The sequence below is a fragment of the Martes martes genome (genome assembly GCF_963455335.1).
Source record: "Martes martes genome assembly, chromosome: 6".
Taxonomy (NCBI): domain Eukaryota; kingdom Metazoa; phylum Chordata; class Mammalia; order Carnivora; family Mustelidae; genus Martes; species Martes martes.
This window is the reverse complement of record NC_137893.1, coordinates 22450180-22475499: the sequence shown is the minus strand read 5'-3', so window position 1 is coordinate 22475499 and position 25320 is coordinate 22450180. Positions and strand designations below refer to the sequence as shown.

At 40.4% G+C, this 25320-nt stretch overlaps 1 protein-coding gene across 1 annotated transcript in view; it reads left to right on the top strand.

Annotated features, from left to right (window-relative positions):
• The window catches only part of FIG4 (FIG4 phosphoinositide 5-phosphatase), a 127166-nt gene that overhangs the window by 52749 nt on the left and 49097 nt on the right, over positions 1 to 25320 (top strand). Inside the window, exons 14-16 of the mRNA XM_080806331.1 lie at positions 825 to 973; positions 2357 to 2523; positions 19763 to 19901. Of these exons, the coding sequence (XP_080662457.1) occupies positions 825 to 973; positions 2357 to 2523; positions 19763 to 19901 (455 nt within the window). The remainder of the gene's footprint in view (positions 1 to 824; positions 974 to 2356; positions 2524 to 19762; positions 19902 to 25320) is intronic.

The window sequence follows — 25320 nt, the reverse complement described above, 5'->3', positions numbered from 1 at the left end:
TTCTTTTTTTTTTTTAATTTTTATTTATTTGACAGAGAGCACAAGTAGGCAGAGAGGCAGACAGAGAGAGAGAGAGAGAGAGGGAAGCAGGCTCCCAGCTGAGCAGAGAGCCCGATGTGGGACTCAATCCCAGGACCCTGAGATCATGACCCGAGCCGAAGGCAGTGGCTTAACCCACTGAGCCACCCAGGCGCCCCTGTACGATGTTTTCTGAAAGCAGCCATGAGAGAGATACTTCTTATTTAATGCAAAATTATTAACTGTTTGGGAATGATTTTTAAAAGCCTAACTGCTAGTGTTTAACTCTTACAAATGATGTGCAGCTAAAATAATAATGGCCTGTGGATTTTTTCCACATAAGATAGATTTTATTATTGGAAATTAAAACATAAACAGAAATGGGAAAAGAATAAATTAGAATCACTTTGGAAAATAAGCCAGAAACGATCACAATATATGTACATATAATAATTATGCTTTAAGAAAGATATGGCCTCAACCACTGAATATTTGGTTTTTATTTGGAGATATATCCAAATAAAAGCATGTATTTTAGTAATTGGTCCATGTGGAAAACATTCACTGTTTTATGTTAAACTCAGGAAGAAAATTCAAATACAGACTAGTAGGTATAATGATGCCAATGCAGCAATTTTAAGTGAGCAGCAAATGTAACTTTTCTATAATGTTCTTCATTGTTTGTTCAGGAATAATACCCTGCCTACAGCTTTTCTTCTGTTTTTTAAGGAAGGACATCTAAAGTGGGATAGAAGCAGTTTTGGCCACTGAATAACGGTTGACAGTCTTATGGTATTTCTCTTTAGACTGGCGTTCTTCGAACCAACTGTGTGGACTGTTTAGACCGCACCAACACAGCACAGTTTATGGTGGGAAAATGCGCTCTGGCTTACCAGCTGTACTCCTTGGGACTGATCGACAAGCCGAATCTGCAGTTTGATACAGACGCAGTTAGGTAAATCTTTTTTTTTTTTTTTTTTAAAGATTTTATGTATTTATTTGACATAGAGAGACACAGCAAGAGAGGGAATATGAGCGGGGGAGTGGGGGAAGCAGGCTTCCCACCAATCAGGGAGCCCGATATGGGGCTCGAGCCCAGGACGCTGGGATCATGACCTGAGCCAAAGGCAGACACTTAACAACTGAGCCAACCAGGCGCCCCGCAGTTAGGTAGATCTTATTTTCCACCTTTTGAATGCTGTTAGTCACAGAGAGCAAAACTGATTAATAATAAGGACTTCTATGAATTTGTTTCTTCTTTTAATTTCTCAAAAATTATGTTGCTGAAGGACATTTTTCAAAATAATTCTGTAATATTTTATTAAAGACCTGTGTGTTGTTGCCATGGTTTTTATTTTTTGTGTGTGTTAATTATGAATAAATACTATGTTCTTTATATAAATCCAGAGTGCTTTAGATAATTACAAAACTGGTGGGTTTTTACCAAACAAATCCAGGGGTGCCCAGGTGGCTCAGTTGAGCATTGACTCTTGGTTTTGGCTCAGGTCATGATCTCAGGGTTATGAGATCGAGTCGAGCCCCATGGTGGGCTCGGTGCCCAGCATGGAATTGTCTTAAGATTCTCTTCCCCTCCTTTGCTCTCCCTCTTTATTCCTCCCCCACGCCTGCCCTGGCTGATGCGCACTCTCTTGCGCACTCTCTCTCAAATAAATAAAATCTTAAAAAAAAAAAAAAATTTCGATTACATTAGAAAGAAGTCATGTGCCTTCATGCATTTTGAATTAAAAATATAAGATACATGAAAGATTGATTCTTCATGAAGGATTACGTTTCTTCACTGTCCATTGGATCTATGCCACTGCGTGGAGTGCTCTTTCTTGAAAATATAATGACGCTTGTTATTGGTCATCTGAGGTAGTCATAAAGGCTCTGTTAGGAAAATGAACAACTTCCAAGTGGCCAGATCCACGGATATCATAGCACTGAAAATCTTAACAGGCACTTGGAGAAATATAGGTTTCAAACGTGTTCTGAGGAAAGAGTATGGTTTATCTGTCGGTGGCAAGAGCTCGTCAAATTCTGTTGTGGGAGGTAAATTGATTTGGCAGCCTGAAGAAAGTTAGGAGTCCTTTAGTCAGGTTGGAATCACCTTGGTCTGGCTTTGATGCCTTATGTTTTTGTTTTTCCAGCTTCCATCTTAGTGTTTTCTATGACTTTTTTTTTACTTACTAGACTATTACTGTAGCATATATTTTACATATGGATTTAATCATCAAGAATCTGCTTGAAAGACTGTTAGGAATTCATATGTGGCTAACTGAACCATGTGTGTAATACTTTTGGTAAAATTTTGTATGTTTATTTTTCTTTGATTTAGGTTATTTGAGGAACTCTATGAAGATCATGGGGACACCCTCTCCCTTCAGTATGGTGGTTCTCAACTTGTTCATCGTGTAAAAACCTACAGAAAGATAGCACCATGGACCCAGCATTCAAAAGACATCATGCAGACCCTGTCTAGATATTACAGCAATGCTTTTTCAGGTAATTCTGGAATAATAAGCAGCTCTAAAACTTTACCTGATATGCACTTTTCTTCTTATACATACACCTTTTTTGAGCAATCTGGCTAAGTAAAACCAAAGTTTAAAATAGAATCTCACTTAGAATGTTCTAAATAAACATTTGTTCAATAAATGAATGAATAAATTTTGTATTTTAAATAGTGCAGTGTTGCATTTTTCCACCCATAATAGGAACTCTTAAATAATGCAGAAGACTTTCTTTTAAAAATGTCTATTTTATTCATTTATTTGAGGTAGAGCAAGAGAGAGCACGTGCGGGCGGGTGGGAGGGCAGAGGGAGAGAGAGAAGCAGACTCCCTGCTGAGCAGAGAATTTAATGCAGGAGCAGAGAACTTAATGCAGGATTTGATCCCAGAAACTGAAGGCAGCCACTCAACTGACTGAGCCACCCAGGCACCTAGTAATACAAAAGATTTTGATTCCTTGGCTTCTGTCACCTTGTGATACATAGATAAATTTGTTTGAGGGTATTTAATCATTATTTTGAAAATAGGATTCATAGTCTTGACAAGCCAATTTTTAAAATGTCAGCTAGAAATTAATAGTAGCATTAACACTAAATTATATCTTTCTTTGTTTTATGACTTGTGAATACTCAAAAGTAACAAGTTGTTAAAATGGTACTTCTGCTGCCTCCATTCTGATGGAATTTCCAACATAATAGATATCACAGACCAAATCCTCATATTCTTCTGTTGGAGGGATGGCATAGAACTGTTAACTTTGGATTGCCGTGTAGCAAAGCTGAAGTACAGCTATGGACTGAGGAGAGGGCTGCCATGTTGGGAAGGGCCTGCCCTCCTAAATATGATTGGGCCAAAGGATCTTTGAGTGGTTTCCTAGTGACCAGACGTAGGCTTCATGAGGGAGGGTGGTAGCAGGGGATTGACCTCAGTCCTGGCTGGAGGGACCCAGCAGCAAGAACCAGGAGGCGATCCCTGGATTCTTAAGGAAGGAGTTGTGAAAAACTGATAGGAAAAGTTGCTTGGTGCACACCAAGGGAACTGCAAGAGAGTCTCTGGTGACGGGAACTTCTGAAGCATGCCTGAAAGCACCCAGAGTCAGCTTTCAACATTTTCCCTTCCCAGAGAGAATGCAAAGTCAGTTTGCTGTGTTACAATGCAAGCAAATCAGTTTTCCATGCTGCGTAACAAATTATTAAGAACAGCCTAAGACAACATGTGTTTCTTATCTCACGATGTCTTTGGGGGGATGTCCAGGCACAGCTTAGCTGGATTTTCTTTTTTTTTTTTTTTTAAAGATTTTATTTATTTATTTATTTGACAGAGAGAGATCACAGTAGACAGAGAGGCAGGCAGAGAGAGAGAGGGGGAAGCGGGCTCCCTGCTGAGCAGAGAGCCCGATGCGGGACTCGATCCCAGGACCCCGAGATCATGACCTGAGCCGAAGGCAGCGGCTTAACCCACTGAGCCACCCAGGCGCCCCATTAGCTGGATTTTCTGCATAGAGTCTTACAGAGCTGCAGTCAAGATGTCAGGCAGGCTGTGGTCTCATCTGGAGGTCTGATTAGGGAAGGATTTGCTCCCTGCTTGCGCATTTGCTGGTGGAATTCAATTCCTCATGGTTTTTTTTGTGACTTTGGGACTCTTAGTAATTTGCTTCTTCACAGCCTACAAGGGAAAGTGAGTTTCTAGAATGAGTTTGCCAGCAAGAGAGTCTTATAATTGTGGGAGCGATGGCGCATCCCTTTGCCATATCCCTTTGGTTAGAAGCACATCATATCTCCCACCCCTTGTAAGGGAAATCAGTATCAGTTTTCTAGGGCTGCTGTAACCAAGTAGCACAAACTGGGTGGCTCAAAGCAGCCCAAATTTATTATCTCACTATACTGGAGGCTGAAAGTCCAAAATCAAGTTGTTGGTGGGGCCACCCACCTTCTGAAACCGATAGGTGAGAATCCGGACTTGCTTTTTCCTTTCTAATGGTAGTTTGCTAGCAATCCCTGGTGTTCTTTGGTTTGCAACTGTGGCACCTCCGTCACTGCCTCCGTGGTTACGTGGCCGTCTTCCTTCTTGTGTCTTTGTCAGTGTCAGATTTCCCTGGTCTCATGAGGACACTAGTCCTATTGCATTAGGGCCCATCCTAATTTAGTGTGACATTTTAACTTGATTACATCAGCAAAGACTCTATTTTCCAATAAGATTATACATTCACAGGTATTTGGGATTAGGACTGCAACGTATCTTTTGGGGGAGACAGCTCACCGTATAGCAGAGAGTATCACACTACAGTACGAGCACCGGGAGGGTGGGGATCATAGGGTTCGCCCTGGGGCGCGCCGCACCAAGTAAGACCTTCCCTATTCACACACTTTGGAGGAGCCAGAAGCTGGTGGGTAGCCTGGTGGGCGTGGGAGGGAAGTACAAGGCAATCTGTAGGTCCTGCATGTCATTTACTCCATTGCTGTCCTCCATTGCTCCTCTCCAGACGCATTGACGCTCTCGCATTCCCTGAATAAATTAGGGCTGCTTAATCATATGCTGTTCCACCCATTGGAACACATGACTGCCGTCTTCTCCTGATGCCTAGCCGGGCTCGAGAGCTCACTGTACTTTGACTTGCTCAAAGAAGGTCCTCCAGGGTTTGTTCTAATGGCATTCTGTGCTTTTCCTTCATAGCACTTAGCACAGTTGCCGTGAAATCATTCACGATGCCATTAGTTCCTGCCATGAGACCAGAGAGCCCCGTGGGCAGCTCATTCACCACAGTGTCCCCAGTGCTTTGCTCATGGCACACTAAATATTTGTGGGATGAATTAATAAACACATAAGTTAATTTATTACCTGTGTCCTCCCCAATTTCCCCTTTTCCCTGAATTACAAAATTGACAGGACTAAGGATGCCAGCCTAGTAACATGTAGCTTATCAGTGATGCCCCAAGACGGCTCAGATCATTTCTTTTGCATCTCTGAGCCCATTGTAGTACTCTGGGTAAGCTCAGTGTATAACATAAACCACAGAGTCCACTGCGGACCTTAATGAGAATTTAGATATTCCTCTTTATGCCTGCTCCTTGAACTGGGTTTAAAACTTAAAAATCAAAGTAGAGTAATCCAAGCAGAAACTGAGAGTTAGGGAAATTGAACTTAGAGATTCTGGCCAGTGGCATAAGTTTCAATTCTAGATTTCTAAAGGAAAAATATTAAAGCATTTCCATCATCTTTTATTATCCCTAATGCTCTCGTTACCAGTGAGGACATTAATATGTACTGATGTATTCAAATTGGCTACAATGTGAGTTAGAAGTAATTGGTTATTATCAATCATGAAAACACGAAATTACAATGGGTTTCACTTGTTTTTACCAATTAGAGCATTGATTAAAATAGGGTTATCTACCCGAAGGCGTGCTCACTGGCTCCTCTTTGTTGTGCTAGCTTTCTAGGGCTTCTGTAACAAAATACCACAAGCTAAGTGGCTTGAAGCAGCAGCAGTTTATTGTCCCACAGTTCTGGAGGCTGGAAGTCCAAAATCGGGATGAGCAGGGCCGTGCTCCCTGTGAAGTCTCCAGGGGAGGATCCTTACTTGCTTCATAGCTTCTGATGACTTCTGGTGATCTATGGCTTATAGCACTTTCATTCCTACCTCTGACTTTGCCTGACATTTTCCCCTTGTGTCTGTGTCTACATGGCATTTTCCCTGTGAGTCTCACTCTTCCTGTAAGGACATGAGTCATATCAGATTATGGGCTGTCCTACTCTAGTGGGACTGCATCTTAAGTGGATTGTATCTGCAAAGACTCAACTTCCAGATAAGGTCACATTCACAGGTCCCAGGGCTTAAGGCTTCAACATATCTTTTTTTTTTTTTTTTTAAGATTTTTTAATTTATTTATTTGACAGAGAAGAGAGAGAGGGAACACAAGCAGGAGGAGTGGGAGGGGGAGAAGCAGGCCTCCTGCTGAGCAGGGAGCTTGATGTGGGACTCCATCCCAGGACCCTGAGATCATGACCTGAGCTGAAGGCAGATGCTTAACGACTGAGGCACCCAGGCATCCCAAGACTTCAACGTATCTTTTTTGGGGGGACACGGTTCAACCTACTACACTTGTGTAAGTTGTGTGCCCACAAGTACATATCTCTCAGGGGATGGCTTACCATGGGAAAGGTGCAAAACTGCCCCAATGGAAAGGAAACATCCATTCTTCTGCCCTCTGACATTATTGTCCCTGTAATGGGAATCATTATTGACAGATAAGAACCAACTGAAGTATTTTTTGATAAAACTAGGGGACAGAGAGAACGAATGTGGAGGTGTACGTGATTTAAAAAGCAGGGAGGACTATTAAAAGATAGAAGATAGTCAAGAAAAAGTGTAACATGCACATAATGGAAGTATAAAGCAAAACTGTACCACTGAAAGAGAAACTACTTTGAAAGCAATTATCTTATAGTGTGGCTAAAACAGACTTTATTTTGAGAAGCATGGTGTCCTTGAGGCATACAACTTATTTTAAAATTACAATGGATATCATATAATGTTAATATATTTCTAGAGCCATTTTCTTTAAAACACTCAAGATAACTTTACAAAATTTAATCTCCTCATGTTATTCCTCTGGGGTGGGCAGGAAGACACTTGACATTAGGTTGTTGGGAATTTTTTCCCTTTCATTACCCAAAAAATGTAATGTAGATGGACAAACGGCAAATTAAGTCAAAAGACAAGCTAAGGAGGAATTTGAAACCTACCAAAAAATGCTAATTTCCTTTAGATGTAAAGAGCCAGTATTTCCTTTAGATATAATAAGCCAATATAAAGAGACCAAAAGTTCTGGAGAAAAAATGAGCAAATGACATGTACAGTTCACAGGGAAAGCAATGCATACGGATTCTAAACATATGAAAGAAAGCTCAACCTCACTCATAATAAGAAAAATTAAATTATGATAGAGTACCGCTTCATACATCGACAAAGATCAAAAAGGTTTTTGATCCTTGGGACCTTTTGATCCTTGGGGTTTTGATCCAGGACCCCTCACAAGGGTTTTTAGTCATTGAAGTGTAGTTGATGTATAATATTATATTAGTTTCACATAATCATGATGTTTATATTAGTTTCACGTAATCATGAAGTAATCATAGTAAATCTAGTTACTGTCACCCATACAGAGTTGTTACAATATTATTTATATTTCTATGCTATACATTGCAACCCCATGTCTTATTTATAATTGAAAGTTTGTATCTTTTAATCCCCTTCCCCTAATTTGCCCAATTCCCCTTCTCCTCTTGGCAACTACCAGATTGTTCTCTGTATCTGTGAATCTGTTTCTGTTTTGTTTTGTTGTTAATTTGTATCATTTTTTAGATTCCACATATAAGTGAAATTATCTTCTCTATCTGACTTAGTTCACCTAGCATAATTCCTCTAGGTCTATCCAGATTTCATTCCTTTTTTTATGGCTGAGTAATATTCCATTGTGTGTGTATCACCTTTTTTTTATTCACTCATCTATTGATGGACACTTAGGTTGCATCCATATCTTGGTGATTGTAAATAATGCTACAATGAACATAGGGGTACATCTTTTTGAATTAATGTTTTTGGTTTTTTTGGATAAATAGCTAGAATTGCCAGATCATATGGTAGTGCTAGTTTTAATTTCTTGAGGATCCTCCACATTCTTTTCCATAGTGGCTGCACCATTTTGCATTCCCACCAACAGTGCACAAGGGTTCCCTTTTCTCTGATTCCTCACCAGCACTTGTTATTTCTTATCTTTTTGATAGTAGCCATTCTGACAGATGTGTGGTGATATCTCATTGTGGTTTTGATTTGCATTTCCCTGATGATGAGTGATGTTGACTATCTTTCTGTATGTCTGTCAGCCATCTCGATGCCTTCCTTGGAGAAGTGTCTCTTCAGGTCTTCTGCCCACTTTTCAATCAGTTGTTTGTTTTTTTCGGTACTGAGTTGTGTGAGTTCTTAATATAGTGAAGATATTACCCCCTTATTGGATATATCATTTGCAGATATATTCTTCCATTCAGTAGATTGTCTTTCATTTGTTGAGGGTCTTCTTCACTGTGCAAAAGCTTTTTAGTTTGATGTAGTCCCTTTTGTTTCATTTTACTTTTGTTGCCTTGGGAATTTCATCATTGGTTTGTATAGACAGACTGATGCCATATAGGCAACCCACCTCACTCTCTTTCAGGCTCATTTAAAAAACTGTTCTTGAGGCTTCACATAGTAGCATGTTTTGAGGTTTGTCTTTAAGAAGTACCTTTGGTTTCTAACACAGCTGGTTATATCAGCAGTTGGAGGATGGCAAAAAGAGATACCTAGGAACTCCCTTCAGGTGTTAGGAAGAGTTTTATTATTATAACTGTCTGAAGGAACTTGTTAAGCTCCTTCTAACCTTTTTTTTTTTTTTTTTTTTTTTTTTGCATTTTGGTTAGCTGAATTTTCTTGCTGAAGCTTGTTGAATTTCAGTCCTGTTACACAAAGAAAAAAAAGATACAGGATACCTTTAGCAGTTAATAATATATCTGCTCTGTTCATGCATACATGTATACATACATACACATACATGCAGTTTAAAAATGTGGGGGGGGTGTGTGTGTGGGCACACACGTAGGGGAATCTTATCCTTCTCAAACAGAGATTTCAAAAAAGAGACGTTCACAAGGTAAGGACTGCAAAGCTCACCACACATGGGAAACGTGGAGGAGGCATCCCTCGGCTTTGTGGTCATGCCGTAAGGTTGTGGAACGGTTTTACTCACTTTCTGCTCACCACTGGAACAGAGGCGTGCAAGGGAGAAGAACATTTTAGTTTATCAAGACTAGTGAGGCAGCCTACTAAGGTCATCCTTCTAACAGGTTTAGAGTGGATAAGCTGTGTTTGGCTCTGGCAGGGAGAAGACACTTGGCAAAATGTTTTGTTTTAATAACCTTTAAAATAACATTAATATCTGCTCACCAGTCCTGCAACAGAGAAAACACTGTAGCTAATTATGCTCCATTTTAAACTGACTACAGGTCTCCAAAGAACACTAAAATAGCCTGCCAGTCCTACTTCGTTTCTCTGGTATATTCCTTCTAGTGGAATGACCATTGGGAAATGACCACTTTCCAAAAGGACTGTTTCATACCATTTCATGTCTTCTCCTGAAATCTATAGCAGCCCACTCTCCACTGTGACCTTGCGTGTCATTGAGGGGAACTCCCTCTTCAACATCCCTCTCAAAGCAGAGCCTGTCCTTATCTGCACCTTTAGTTTCTGTACTGTATTACAGTGATTGGAGTAGCCCTGTCCCATCTTCTTTTTTTTTTTTTTAATTTCTTTTCAGAGTTCCAGAATTCATTGTTTATGCTCCACACCCAGTGCTCCATGCAATATGTGCTCTCCTTAAATCCCACCACCAGGCTCACCCAACCCCTATCCCCCTACCCTCCCAAACCCTCAGTTTCTCAGAGTCCACAGTCTCTCATGGTTCATCTCCCCTTCTGATTTCCCCCAACTCACTTCTCCTCTCCATCCCCCCATGTCCTCCGTGTTCTTCCTTATGCTCCACAAGTAAGTGAAACCATATGATAATTGACTCTTTCTGCTTGACTTATTTCACTCAGCATAATCTCTTCCAGTCCCATCCATGTTGATACAAAAGTTGGGTATTCATCCTTTCTGATGGAGGCATAATACTCCATAGTGTATATGGACCACATCTTCCTTATCCATTCGTCCGTTGAGGGGCATCTTGGTTCTTTGCACAGTTTGGCGAGTGTAGCCATTGCTATGAACATTGGGGTACAGATGGCCCTTCTTTTCACTACATCTGTATCTTTGGGGTAAATACCCAGTAGTGCAATTGCAGGGTCATAGGGAAGCTCTATTTTTAATTTCTTCGGGAATCTCTACACTGTTCTCCAAAGTGGCTGCACTAACTTGCATTCCCACCAACAGTATAAGAGGGTTCCCCTTTCTCCACATCCTCTCCAACACTTGTTTACCATCTTGTTGATTTTGGCCATTCTAACGGTATAAGGTAGTATCTCAGTGTGGTTTTGATTTGAATCTCCCTGATGGCTAATGATGGTGAACATTTTTTCATGCGTCTGTTAGCCTTTGTATGTCTTCTTTGGAGAAGTGTCTGTTCATATCTTCTGCCCATTTTTTGATGTGATTATCTGTTTTGTGTATGTTGAGTTTGAGGAGTTCTTTATAGGTCTTGGATATCAGCCCTTTGTCTGTAGTGTCATTTGCGAATATCTTCTCCCATTCTGTGGGTTGCCTCTTTATTTCGTTGACTGTTTGCTTTGCTGTACAGAAGCTTTTGATCTTGATGAAGTCCCAAAAGTTCATTTTTGCTTTTGTTTCCTTTGCCTTTGGAGACATCTTGAAAGAAGTTGCTGTGGCCAGTGTCGAAAAGGTTACTGCCTATGTTCTCCTCTATGATTTTGATAGATTCCTGCCTCATGTTGAGGTCTTTTATCCATTTCGAGTTTATCTTTGTGTATGGTGTAAGAGAATGGTTGAGTTTCCTTCTTCTACACATAGCTGTCCAATTTTCCCAGCACCATTTATTGTGTCTTTTTTCCACTGTATATTTTTTCCTGCTTTGTCGAAGATTATTTGACCATAAAGCTGAGGGTCCATAGCTGGGCTCTCTACTCTGTTCCACTGATCTATGTGTCTGTTTTTGTGCCAGTACCATGCTGTCTTGGTGATCACAGCTTTGTAGTAAAGCTTGAAATCAGGCAACGTGATGCCCCTCTTTTGTTTTTCTTTTTCAACATTTCCTTGGCAATTCAGAGTCTCTTCTGGTTCCATACAAATTTTAGGATTGTTTACTCTAGCTCTTTGAAAAATGCTGGTGGAATTTTGATCAGATTGGCATTGGAAGTATAGACATTTTAACAATGTTTATTCTCCCAATCCATGAGCATGGAATGATCTTCCATCTTTTGGTGTCTTCTTCAGTTTCTTTCATGAGTGTTCTATAGTTCCTCAAGTACAGATCATTTACCTCTTTGGTTAGGTTTATTCCGAGGTATCTTATGGTTCTTGGTGCTATAGTAAATGGAATTATTTCTCTAATTTCCCTTTCTGTATTTTCATTGTTAGTGTATAAGAAAGCAACTGATTTCTGTACATTGATTTTGATAGAACAAATCAGTAAGAGAAGAGAGAAGAACCACATGGTCCTCTCAGTTGATCCAGAAAAAGCATTTTTTTTTTAATTTTTTATTTATTTTCAGCGTAACAGTATTCATTGTTTTTTCACCACACCCAGTGCTCCATGCAATCTGTGCCCTCCCTAATACCCACCACCTGGTTCCCCCACCCTCCCACCCCGCCCCTTCAAAACCCTCAGGTTGTTTTTCAGAGTCCATAGTCTCTCATGGTTCACCTCCCCCTCCAATTTCCCTCAACTCCCTTCTCCTCTCCATCTACCCTTGTCCTCCATATTATTTGTCATGCTCCACCAATAAGTGAAACCATATGATACTTGACTTTCTTTGCCTGACTTATTTCACTCAACATAATCTCTTCCAGTCCTGTCCATGTTGCTACAAAAGTTGGGTATTCGTCCTTTCTGATGGAGGCATAATACTCCATAGTGTATATGGACCACATCTTCCTTATCCATTCATCCGTTGAAGGGCATCTTGGTTCTTTCCACAGTTTGGCGACCGTGGCCATTGCTGCTATAAACATTGGGGTACAGATGGCCCTTCTTTTCACTACATCTGTATCTTTGGGGTAAATACCCAGCAGTGCAATTGCAGGGTCATAGGGAAGATCTATTTTTAATTTCCTGAGGAATCTCCACACTGTTCTCCAAAGTGGCTGCACCAGTTTGCATTCCCACCAACAGTGTAAGAGGGTTCCCCTTTCTCCACATCCTCTCCAACACACGTTGTTTCCTGTCTTGCTAATTTTGGCCATTCTAACTGGTGTAAGGTGGTATCTCAATGTGGTTTTGATTTGAATCTCCCTGATGGTTAGTGATGATGAACATTTTTTCATGTGTCTGGTAGCCATTTGTATGTCTTCATTGGAGAAGTGTCTGTTCATATCTTCTGCCCATTTTTTGATATGATTATCTGTTTTGTGTGTGTTGAGTTTGAGGAGTTCTTTATAGATCCTGGATATCAACCTTTTATCTGTACTGTCATTTGCAAATATCTTCTCCCATTCCGTGGGTTGCCTCTTTGTTTTGATGACTGTTTCTTTTGCTGTGCAGAAGCTTTTTATCTTGATGAAGTCCCAGAAGTTCATCTTTGCCTTTATTTCCTTCGCCTTTGGAGACATATCTTGAAAGAAGTTGCTATGGCTGATATCAAAGAGGTTACTCCCTATGTTCTCCTCGAGGATGCAGAAAAAGCATTTGACAAGATTCAGCATTGTTCCTGATTAAAACGTTTCAAAGTATAGGGGTAGAGGGAATATTCCTCAACTTCATAAAATCTATCTATGAAAAACCCACAGCAAATATCATCCTCAGTGGGGAAAAGCTGACAGCCTTCCCTTTGAGATCAGGAACATGACAAGGATGCCCACTCTCGCCACTCTTGTTCAACATAGTATTAGAAGTCCTAGCAACAGCAATCAGACAACAAAGAGAAATAAAAGGTATTCAAATTGGCAATGAAGAAGTCAAACTCTCTCTTCGCAGATGACATGATACTTTATATGGAAAACCCAAAAGACTCCACCCCCAAACTACTAGAACTCATACAGCAATTCAGTAATGTGGCAGCCCTGTCCCATCTTAGGCCAGCCCCTCTGCCATGCTTTGAATCCCATCCCTTCATGCTTGCCTAAAGTAGACTCTCATGGCTGCACATCTTCAGTCCCCGCTCCCCCGCCTCATTCCCATTATGCATGAAAGCCCTCCTTAGTATTTTCCATCGGATCTTTCCTTAACATACCCCGTCCCATGCCCCCATCTAGCGACAGTCCTATTTCTTTGGTTTCCTAAGCAAAACCTCTTGAGTGATCTGTGTGCCTGTTTCCTCTCCTGTCCTTTTCTCTCCACCTGCCTCACAGCGTCTGCCCTGTCATTCCTGCTAAACCGGTGCTTGTCAGAATCACCAGCCATCTCCCTATTGCCAAATCCAAGGTCATATCTCTGTCTTTATCTTGCTCAGCCTTTCAACAGTTTTTATCACGGTGACTATTCCTTGTTTCTTGAAACTCACCTCTGTGATCTCTCACTCAGTCTCCCTGGTGACATCTCCTGCCCCTAAACCCGCTTCTCTTTTCTCTCTATACTTTTACCTTAGGGGCATCTCATCCAGCTCATAAATACCGTGCGTTTGACGCTCACCTTTGCGTCTCTAACCTTGACTTCTCTACTGAACTCCAGACTCATTTTTCCAAAAGCCCACCTAGCTAGCATCTCTTCTTGAATATTATGTTAGTTTTCTATAGGTTCTTAATAAATTACAGCAAAATTAGGGCCTTAAAACAACACCCATTTATTATGTCACAGTTTCTGTGGGTCAGAAGTCTGGGCACAGCATTCCTCAGCTGTGTTCTCTGCTTAAGGTCTCACAAGGCTGATAAAAATGAAAGCAGTGAAGTCAAATGAAGTCAAAAGAAGCCAAAATTAAGTTGGTGTTGGCCAGCCTGGGCTCTTACCTGGAAGCTTCCAGGCTTGTTGAGGTTTGAGGTCAGTGGCAGAATCCCATGCCTGAAGTCCCTGCTGAAGTCCCAACAGCCTTGCTGGCTGTTGCCTGGGGGTCATTCTCAGTTCCCGAAGGCCACTTGCCTTCCTTGACTTCTGGCCCACTCCATCTTCAGAACTGGCAGTGGCACGTTGAATCCTTCTTGTGCTTCTAATCTCTCTGCCTTCCTTTCTACTTTCCTCTTCTGCCTTTGAAGGATCCATGGGATTACAGTGGGCCCCCCCAAGATAATACAGGATAATTGTCCAGTCTTGAAGTGAGTAGTTAGTAACCTCACTTACATCTGCAAAGTCCCTTTTGCTGCGTGATCTGAAACATTTATGGGTATGAAGCTAGGGAAGAAAGGTCTTGGGGCCCAAATTTCTTTTTTGTTTCTTTCTTTTTAACATTTTATTTGTCAGAGAGTGAGCAGAGTACAGGCAGGGGGAGTATCAGGCAGAGGGAGAAGCAGTCTCCCTGCCAAGCAAGGAGCCCAATGCAGGACTCAATCTCAGGACCCTGTGATACGTGACCTGAGCGGAAGGCAGTTACTTAAACAACTGAGCCACCCAGGCATCCCTTGGGGCCCAAATTTCTTACTACCACGAGTATCTAATAAGAATCTCAAGCCGATCTTTTTTTTTTTTTTAAAGATTTTATTTATTTATTTATTTGACAGAGATCACAAGTAAGCAGAGAGGCAGGCAGAGAGAGCAGGGGAAGCAGGCTGCTTGCTGAGCAGAGAGCCCAATGCAGGGCTCAATCCCAGGACCCTGAGATTATGACCTGAGCCGAAGGCAGAGGCTTTAACCCACTGAGCCACCCAGGCGTCCCTCAAGTCAATCATTTCTGAGGCAGAAGTTCCTTACTCTGACTCAAACCTGTTTTCCCGCTTGCCTTTCCCACCTCAGCACCTGTTGCTCAGTTCAGAAACCTTGGAATCATCCCTAATCTCTTTATTTTCCTTACTTATCCCCACTGTCCCAGTCCCATCTCTTGGCAAATCTCATTGTCTCAGCCCCAAAATATACCCTAAATGCTTCCGCTGTTTTTTGTCCCGCCTGCCGCCATGCTGGTGCCAGAAACGGTCCCCTTTGTGTGAACAACCACAGTCGCTTCTGCTTCAGCCCTGTTCTTCAGGCTCCTGTTCTTCACAGCCACCAGAGGGATCTTTTCAAAACTGAAGTCAGATAGTATCACGTGCCTCTCTAAAAACCCTTCCAGGGCTTTCCATCGCACTTAAAATAAGACTCTTTACAGAGACCCACAAGGCCTTGTGTGGCCTGGCCCCGTCTGTCTCTAATATGGCCGTTCACCTTGTCCACTGCCCTCCAGCCTCCCTGGCCTTCCGTCTGTCCTGGAGCTGCTGTCTGTTCCTCCTTCAGGCCTTTGTATGTGTTTGTCCTTCTGCGTGGGCACAGCCCCCAGAGCTTTGTGTATTTTCTCATTTGTACACTTCAGCTGTTACTTCCTCAGACCCTATAGCCTCTACCCCTGCCCTCACTACCCAATTCAAGGGGCCGTGTCCCCTCCCTTGGCTCTCATGTCACTCTCTTGTTCTTCACAGAACTTACAAGTCTTCACGGAACTTAAAACCCCTGAATGTACCTGGTCCATTATTCACTTGTATGTATGTTTGTTTGCCAGTTGGAATGTAAGCCCCACCACAGCCACAGTCAGTCTTGTCCATAACTGTGTCCCTAGTTAGTGCAGAACAGAGTAGGTTCTTGGGTGAGTGAATGAAGGGTAATTCTTCTTTTCAATTATGAAAATAATAGATGTTAATTATAAAAAGTACAGAATAACTCATGATGAAGTCAGATAATCTTCACCTTCCAGAGCGGAGAGAGTCAATTATCATACGGTTTCACTTAACTTGTGGAGCATAAGGAATAACATGGAGGACATGGGGAGATGGAGAGGAGAAGTGAGTTGGGGGAAATCGGAGGGGGAGATGCACCATGAGAGACTGTGGACTCTGAGAAAAAAACTGAGGGTTTTGGAGGAGAGGGGGTGGGGGGGTTGGGTGAGCCTGGTGGTGGGTAGTAAGGAGGGCACTTATTGCATGGAGCACTGGGTGTGGAGCACAAACAATGAATTTTGGAACACTGAAAAAAAAATTAAATTAAATTTTTAAAGAAACCTCACAATGAAGTCAGATAATCTTCACCTTCCAGAGACAGCCATTTGTTCAGATTTAGAACATGAGCCTTCCTTGCACATAATATTTATGTTCTGTTTTTGCCCTTTTAGATAATGTGAGCAATCTTTATGACCTAAATATGCTTCTACAACATGATTTTATTAGCTTTATGGCAGTCTATCCTTTAGAAACTTATCCTTTAGAAACACAGAAACAAATCATAATTTATTTAGTTATTATTTTGCATTTTGGTTCCTCTTAAACATCTTTAAACATATATTCTTTTTTTGCATATCTTTGATGTTATTTTATGGAAATTCTAGAAGCATATTTATTAGGTCAGAGAGCATAAATATTTTCAGGGCTTTAAATATGTGTGTGTGTGTGTGTGTTTATAATAAATATAAATATATGTATATTTAAATCCCTGAAAATATCTCAACTATATCTATCTATACATATGTATATATATTTAAAGCCCTGAACATATCCGTATCTGTATCTATCTATACATAAATATGTATGTATTTACGTGTGTGTGTGTGTGTGTGTGTGTATGTATACCCCACAAAAACTTTGGTAAGCTGAAATGACATAAAGTGGGAGTATCCCCCCACTTTCCAGAAGTTTGAGTTACACTACTTTGCTTTTAGGAAGAACTTGTGTTAGCATAGTAACAGCTATTTTCATAAAAGTTAAAATCCTCTTCACATTTCTTTCCATTAACATGAGAGGTACTGATGTAGGTCTTTTCCAAGCAAAGTGGCATAATGCAGACTTTCAGAAAGCAGGGAACCCCTGGGTTGCCAAATTGCCTTAGAGAAAGGATACTGTATAGCAGTTAATATTCCCTGGGCAGAGTTATAGGAGTGCCCATTTTGATAAGTATTCGCCAGCCTAAGTAAGTAAAAAGTGGCATTCTGTTTTAATTTCCATTTGTTTGATAACTAGTAAAGTTGAATTTTGGTAGGTTTGTCTGTTTCTATTTCTTTCAAAAATTGCACGTTTCTCTTTTTCTGTTAGGGTGTTGATCTTTGCCTTTCTCACATTTAATGGGTATTTATTTCAACATATAGTATGAAGTAGGGATCTAACTTTATCGTTCCCTCCCCTGTAGTAATTAAACAGTACTATTTATTGAGTAACATTCCTTTCCATTATTGATTTCAGAGCCCACTTCATCACAAAATTAATTTAACATTAGAATAATAAATATTCTAGTTCTAAAATTTTTTTTGCTAATTAAAAATAAAAAGAATTGTTATAAAAAAATTGTTATATTCAAGCCTGATCTATTTAATACATACATAATAAAAGTGGTTAGTGTTTAGCTATTTGAGTGAAGCGTGAATGGTATATTACTCTTTTTTCCTTTAAAGTGTGATTGAGTACAAAAATAGGCAATCTTTGCCCTTTTATTATCCACAACAGCAGAGAACCCACCTGTGTTAAGCTCTTGTCCATATCCAAAGTTCGACTGTCTTCCTGAGGGTGGTTGTCTTACTTGCAGTCAAGACTAGCCTGGAAAAGACTCCCAGGATCGTTAAACTGGCCTTAAGAGTCCTTGGTTAGTGACCATATCCATCACAGATACGTATTTATAGAAACAGCAGCACATTCAGCAAGTCTTCATTATGATCCTTTGAAGCAGTAGCCTTCATTGGGTTATGTTTCTCACCGCTCACATTTTATCATACTTGTTAAAAATTAAAAGAAGCAGCTATGAGGTTTAAAGGATGAAAGCCTCCTTGAAAACGTGGCTGAAAATGGAAAGCTTCTCTAGACAGTAGTAAGATGTCTTGAGGTCCTGCGTAGCATGAATTATTAAGTGCCATTAAGACTATTCAGGAAGCATAAAGAATGTAATTACTATAAAAGCAATATGGGGGCCCCTGGGTGGCTCAGTTGGTTAAGCATCTGACTCTTGCTTTCAGCTCAGGTCATGATCTCGGGATCCTGAGATCAAGACCTGCACTGGGCTCCAGGCTCTGTGTGGAATCAGCTTGAGAGTCTCTCTCTCCTTCACTCCCTGCCCCTCCCCCCTGCTCTAACTCAATCAGTCAATCAATCGATCAAATCTTAGGGGAAAAAGCGGTATGTTTACTTTTGCATGATGTAAAGAGGGTACAAATTGGGGAGGTAATGTCTGCATCATTTAATACTTGTTTTCCCTCAAAAGTGGCAGAAAGGCCCCAAATTTGCTCAGGTTATAAACACATCCCTTTTATACATTACTTTTGGCCTGAGAGGTAAATGCTGCTTTAATGGAACACTTCCTGCCAAAAAGTAATAACACTAATACATGTTTGATGTGCCGTATTTCATTTATTGCTTTTGCTGAGATGACCAAATAGTTCAATGAGAACAATGTTGCTAATTTTAGAGATAGCTGTGTTCACTATAGCTGTTGGAAGAAGATTGATTTTATGGTAATGTTATCTTGTTTCGAAAGCAGTCATTTCTACTGTGCTTTTTAGTTCTATGCTCATTTTCAGAAAGAGGGTATTATTTTAATCGTGCATGTCTGCCCCAAACTTGAATATACAGGGCTCTGAGACAAGAATGGGAGGCAGGAAATGAGGGGAAACAATGAAGGATGCTGGTGGGGGGTGAGGGGAGGGGAGACAGTGCAGAATGGGAAGGGTGCTTCATGAGACCCTTGAGTGCTCATCATCATTTTTACCAAAATATAATTATAGAAGGAAGGAAGTACAATATATGTGCATATGTGGTTAGTAATTTTGGAGTGGTTGAATAGTTAGAATGAGGCTGTTATCCATGTGCCCACTCTGCCTTCATTATCAAGCACAGAAGGGAATGGACCAGGCCCACAGCTGAGGGGACAGAAAATGTTATAAACACTGTCTCTGCTAAAGAAATGGAGACTGTCTTTTCAAGGATTAGAAGTGGAAACTATGGAGAGCAACTTGTTCAAGGTTGTGCAACAGAATAGGGGTAGCTGTGGGATCATTTTGCTTATTTGTTTCTGACAGTCTCTGCTTGTCTTTGTAACAAAGTAAAGATGTATTTATTTCTGGTAGACTGAAGAATGGTGGAAATGTGTTCTTACCTAAAAATAAAATCACTATGGTACTATGGCAGTTCTTGATTTTTAAGAGTCTCTCAAAATTCAAGAGGCAATGTGTGTTCACTGTCCTCTGTATTATGAAAGGAATGGAGCAAAAAGGAAACATCTGGAAGCAAGATCTTAATTCTGCTCAAAATCTTGGTGACTATTTTAGATTTTGTGACTATTTTAGATTTTAGATGTGTGTGACTTCTGAAGTATAAATACTATTATTTTCAAAGGTATGTTTTATGAAATCACAGTTGTACCCTTCTCCTCCTGAGAAAACATTCTCCTGAGTTGTATATCTCAGTAGTGATTTCCTAAAATGCATATTTTTGTTTTTTAGATGCTGATAGACAAGATTCCATTAATCTCTTCCTGGGGGTTTTTCATCCCACTGAAGGGAAACCTCATCTCTGGGAACTCCCAACAGATTTTTATTTGCATCATAAAAATACCATGAGACTTTTACCAACAAGAAGAAGGTATTTTTCTTCTAGTCTACTGTGTAAACTCAGATTTGATGTTACTTTGAGTATGAGATACTTTCATTTTTGAGTCATAATCGCATAGGCTAATGTAGTCTTACTATATGTTTGCTGTGAGGAATTCCATATTGTTGGTGTCCTGATACTAGATCTGGGAAATTGTCATTAACAATTGGCGGCTTTCATTTTTTGTAAGATAGAAAATTTCAGAACTTCATCATGGAACATAAGTTGTAGCTCTATTAAGACAAACCATCAACATTATTTCTGAATGCTTCCTACAAATGTGGAACTCAAAAGAACCCTCATATTTAAGGAGTCAGTCTTTGGTTTTTCAAGTGAGGGGTCTGAGCAGCATCACTTTGGAATGCTAATGGTGTTTCTTTCCAGAAGCACAACCTGCTGTTGGTGACACTGGTGAAGACAGGGAAATAGAGCAGTGACCCGGGTGGCAGACACCATCCCCAACATCTCCTTTACTCAGGCCTTTCTAGAGTCAGTAGCCATTTTAGGTTCTTTTGATGACAGTTGAATTGATATTAATATTCTCAAAAGAAATAAAGTTTTTACCTGTAGTGTAGCCTCAGGGTCAGGTTGACTCTCTGTAGCTGAGTGACCTTGGATTAGTTATTTTAACCTCTCCCCACCTCATTTTTCTTACTTGCAGATGTGAATGGTGGACACACTTCAGAGTCATTGTGAGGGTTTAGGGAGAAGACTCATTAGTGTTTTTAACTGAGGCGTCATGTACTAATGTAGTGAGTTTGGCCACACAAGCAAAATTTTCACACACAGGAGGCTGGAGATTGGTGCATTCTTCTTAGAGGCCTACAATGTCAAGTTCTCTCATAATGCTTTTCTCTCACAGCATCAGTTTACTATAGCCCTTATTTTGTGCAATAGTACTTCCCAAACACTATGGGGGTCAGTGCTAGTCTGGGCTTAATTGTGTGGATGGACCACAGGCAACTGGACAATTAGCAAGTGCTGATTTGATAATAGCTGTTATCAAATTCTGTGTTACTTCAGGAGTGTTTAGAATATATAGGGACGGGTCTGAGTTTCTGTTTCTCAGATTTGTTCTTGTAAGTGCATGTTGTTGGAATCACCAACTTACTATTTGAGTTTACTTTCCCTGTTAATGAAGCACTGTTGGTTTTTGCATTAAATGATTGCCTCTGAATTTTTGCTGATTAAAAAAAGTGGAACTAATTGTGTTTATTGGGTGAGAGATGAGTGTAAATACCCATATTTAGCTCTAGTGATGCAACTGACGATGGATAAATGTGGGTGATTTTCCAAAATTAAATATTACCTTCCAGTATTAAAGCTATTAACACACAGGTTGGGAAGAACCAAAACTCAATTTGCTCCTGCAGAAGATAGCTCGTGTATTACAAGTGTACGTTAAACCACTTGCGTACCTTGAGTTACATAACCGATCACTAAGGCAGGTGGTGGTCAGAGCTTATTTGTGGCATCAAAAGAAGCTGCTGTTATAGCCCCATTTTCTTTAAAAAAAAAAAAAAGGAAACTGAGGTTGCAGAGAGAATGTGTCTTGACTGAGATAATTCAGCTCATTAGATGACTCAGCAAGAATCAGCTGCAAGCCTGCCACTGAAAATAAAGTTTTATCAAAGTAGATAATATGGCTCTCTCAGTTGGTTTGGTCTTCTGTTTTTGTGTTTGTTTTTTTTTTCTCCAGAATATCACAATTCCAAAAAATCAGTTTATGCTATCAAGAGTACATATTGGTCCTAAATAGTACTTAAAAATACTGTAAGACAAATTTCAGTGTTTTTATTTTGGACTTTCTGATGTCACCCACGAAACTGGTTATTTTGGTGACAGCTAATATTAAAATTCTCAGATAAAATGAATATTTTAGCCACAGGCAGTTAACTGGGTGAGAGCTTCGACTTCAGGGTTAGATGGGGCAGAGTTAGAATTTCTGACAGTGTGTGACCTCTGACCTGGCGAACTCCGGAAACCCTTCTCCTCATCTGTAACATGGAGAGGACTACACACACCTCACAGGGTCATTTTGAAGATTAGGTTAGAAACTGTGTGGAAATTACTTAGTACTGGGTCTGACACAGAATCCACGCAGTCCTGAAGTGGCCAGGCTCTGGACAGATGGCGTCCAGTTAAAACCTGAGTGACTGTGGACAAGTTATATAACTGGTCTCAGTCTCAGTGGCCATTATCAGTAAAATAGAGGTAATAATACCATCTAACTTGTACATTTTTCTGAGCATCAGATGGAATAATACAAATGCTTACCACACAGCAAACCCAACAGATGTCAGTACTGTGATTATTCTTTAAGGAGAATCTATTCCCTAGTTGTAAAATTTATTTAAAAATCATCCAGGATGACCATAAAATCTGGAAACTTAGATAATATTATTTTATCACTTATTATAATATGATATCAATACCCACTTTATATGTATTTGCTTGTGTTTCCAAACTGGGTGACCATACCATATTTTATATTGTGTTTACCAGTGATTTACTCTGGTGTATATATATATATATTTTTTTTTTTAAGATTTTATTTATTTATTTGACAGACAGAGATCACAAGTAGGCAGAGAGGCAGGCAGAGAGAGAGGAGGAAGCAGGCTCCCCGCTGAGCAGAGAGCCCAATGCGGTGCTCGATTCCCAGACCTGAGATCATGACCCGAGCTGAAGGCTGAGGCTTTAACCCACTGAGCCACCCAGGTGCCCCAACTCTGGTATATTTTTATTGAATGATAAGGGAAGGGGGAATAATTCTTGCTCTGACTAGAGTTCATCCAAACCAGGACCTCTTGAAGTAACTACTTCCATTACTCAGAATCCCACATTTATCTATCTGCCTAGAACCACTAGATGAAGCTTTGTCCTGATTTAGGTTAATATGTCATACATCATCCAAGATGCTATTTATTGACTCAGTGTTTATCATGTCACTGAGATGTTTTTGCATATTAAGCGCTAATTAATTCATTAACCCAGATTTGGATGGTTTCCTGGCCCTATTCACTGTCTGATATGTGAGTTTCCTCTGTGTCTCCCCAGGAGACTTCATCTGGCCTGTGCTCGACCAGTCCTGGTTTGTCCCCTGGGCCACGTCTGGTCGAGGAGGTTCTTTTCAAACAGTCCACTTATAGAGTTCTTCCCCACATCACCTGCGATCTGCTGCTCTGTAACTTTACCTACTAATCTCAGTTCAACCCGCTGAGACCTTAAGAACACGATTTCCCTATCCACTTTATAGTCTTTTAACTATTTGAAAACAAGTTCACACCTTCTCAGAATCTCTTCTTCTTTAGGATAAACAGCCCCACTCTCCCCAGCTGCTCCTCCCAGACTGTGATTTCAAGTCTCTTCGGGGTTCAGAATGCTCTTCTCTTATGGATCCCAGTCCACGGCAGTGTTCTTTTTCAACTGTGGTGCCCAGACCTGGGTTCAGTAATGGTCACAGTTTGATCTGATTTGTGCCAGATATCATGGAACCCATTGGAGCCATTACTCCTCTTATCCTGGTTACTCTGCGTTTATCATTAACTATAAGATTGCACTAGCTGTTTTTAGCAATGCCATCATAATGTTGACTCTCTGAGCTTCCTGTCCATTAGAACTCCCAAGTGTTTTTAACGTGACCTGCTACCAGGCCTTATCTATACCATTCTTGTATGCTCATTCAGGCATTCTTGGTCATGTTCATATATGCTTTGCTTGCTTCCAAAATAAAAGGTTTAAATGTATTACCTTTTTATTAACATTACAAATACATTTGCAGCTTCTTCAGATATAATCAGCTGGTCATCTTGATCCTGATACAAATCCTTGATGAAAAATGTTGACTAGAATAAGGTAGAGGGCAGTGCCCTCTGGGACACCACCAGACCACTCCTTCCACCTTAACATTGTTTCATAATTTTGGGTTGGAATTATTGAAATGGCTGTAACTGACTCTACTGTCATCATTTAACTATACTGTCCTCCTGCCTCCATTTCTCTATCTCATTCACAAATATTGATTGCTTTGCTAAAGTCCATGTGCTAATTCAGAGGGTTCCATGTTCGTTAGGGGAAATAAAGAGTCTTTTTTTTAAAGTCTCCCTAACCTTCCTTTGTGAGTGAGCCAGTGGAATTGAGCACTCTTCATACCAGGGACCAAAGAAGAGAGAGCAGCTGACTTATGAGGTTTTGTTTGCAAAGGAAGAAGCAGCACAAACTTGCAGTCTCAGTCATCTGATCCCTGGTTCCAAAGCAGGTTTCTGTCCTGCTTCCGGTCTCTTCCTCTGAGTAAACGTACTCGGGGGTGGTGGTAACCAAGATCTCGCCCCTGCCTTGGGCTGAGCCCTCTCAGATGCTCTCATCTTCCATTGATCTCAGTTCATCTTCCCTAGGGCAGGGGTTTCTCAGGGGCTTTTGTGCTTCTGAGACCCACCCCGTGGAGCTGGACTTTTTAAAAAGTATGGTTACATTGCTTTAACCTGCTTAGGGTGATACAGTTTAGTAACATTCAGGAAAAAAAAAAAATCTATGGCCTGTTTCAAGTCACTAATAGGTGCTCTCTTAATTCTTTTTCTCCACCTGATACATTCTGAGCTTAAACACATTCTTTATCATGTTTACTTCTTTATCTTAGGGAAGCTAATGGTGAGGAACATTCTTTAGGAAATTCCTTATATGCTAGCCGATACTTACTTTATTTTCCTCCTCTGCCAAGATTAAGTGATTACAAAATAGAATTTACACCCATGTACACATGCATGTGTATACACACACACACACACACACACACTCCTTAAACAATTAGGCCATGCCTTTTCATTCTTCTGATCTGATAGTCTGATTCTCATATTAGAAAAGCAAATGAGATTAGACTGGTGTATTTTGGATGTGGATTCATGGAAGTCACTGGTCCTCTTTTTAGGTTACTCACAACACCTCTCTACTTAATACTTGATTCTGTTATCTTGACATCACACTCATTGGTGTATGGTTTCAAAATCTATTACCCTCTCACTTTTGAGCATTGAGACGCATTTGCCCATTTTTAGTATAAGTTCCATTCTTCACTCTTTTTGGAAAGATGATTAAGCCCCAGTGGTACCAAGACACTTGAATTCTTTTAGAGATGCTCTGCTGTTTCCTTTCATCTCTTGGGCTGTACATGCTACTCTGTTCTCTTGTTTTTATCTTTCCAGCATGAAAACTTCTCATGACTGTTGAAGATAGAAAGAAAGAGTGCTGGGATTAAGTAGCTCTCCTTTTTCTGTCATTATTTTCAACACAGCATTTCTAACACTGTTCTATGTGTCAGACACACAGTAGTGCTCAGTAAATGTTGAAAGATTGAATGAATTATCCACAAGCAGCTGGCATAATCCTTTTCTGTTCTTTTCATGCTCTAAAG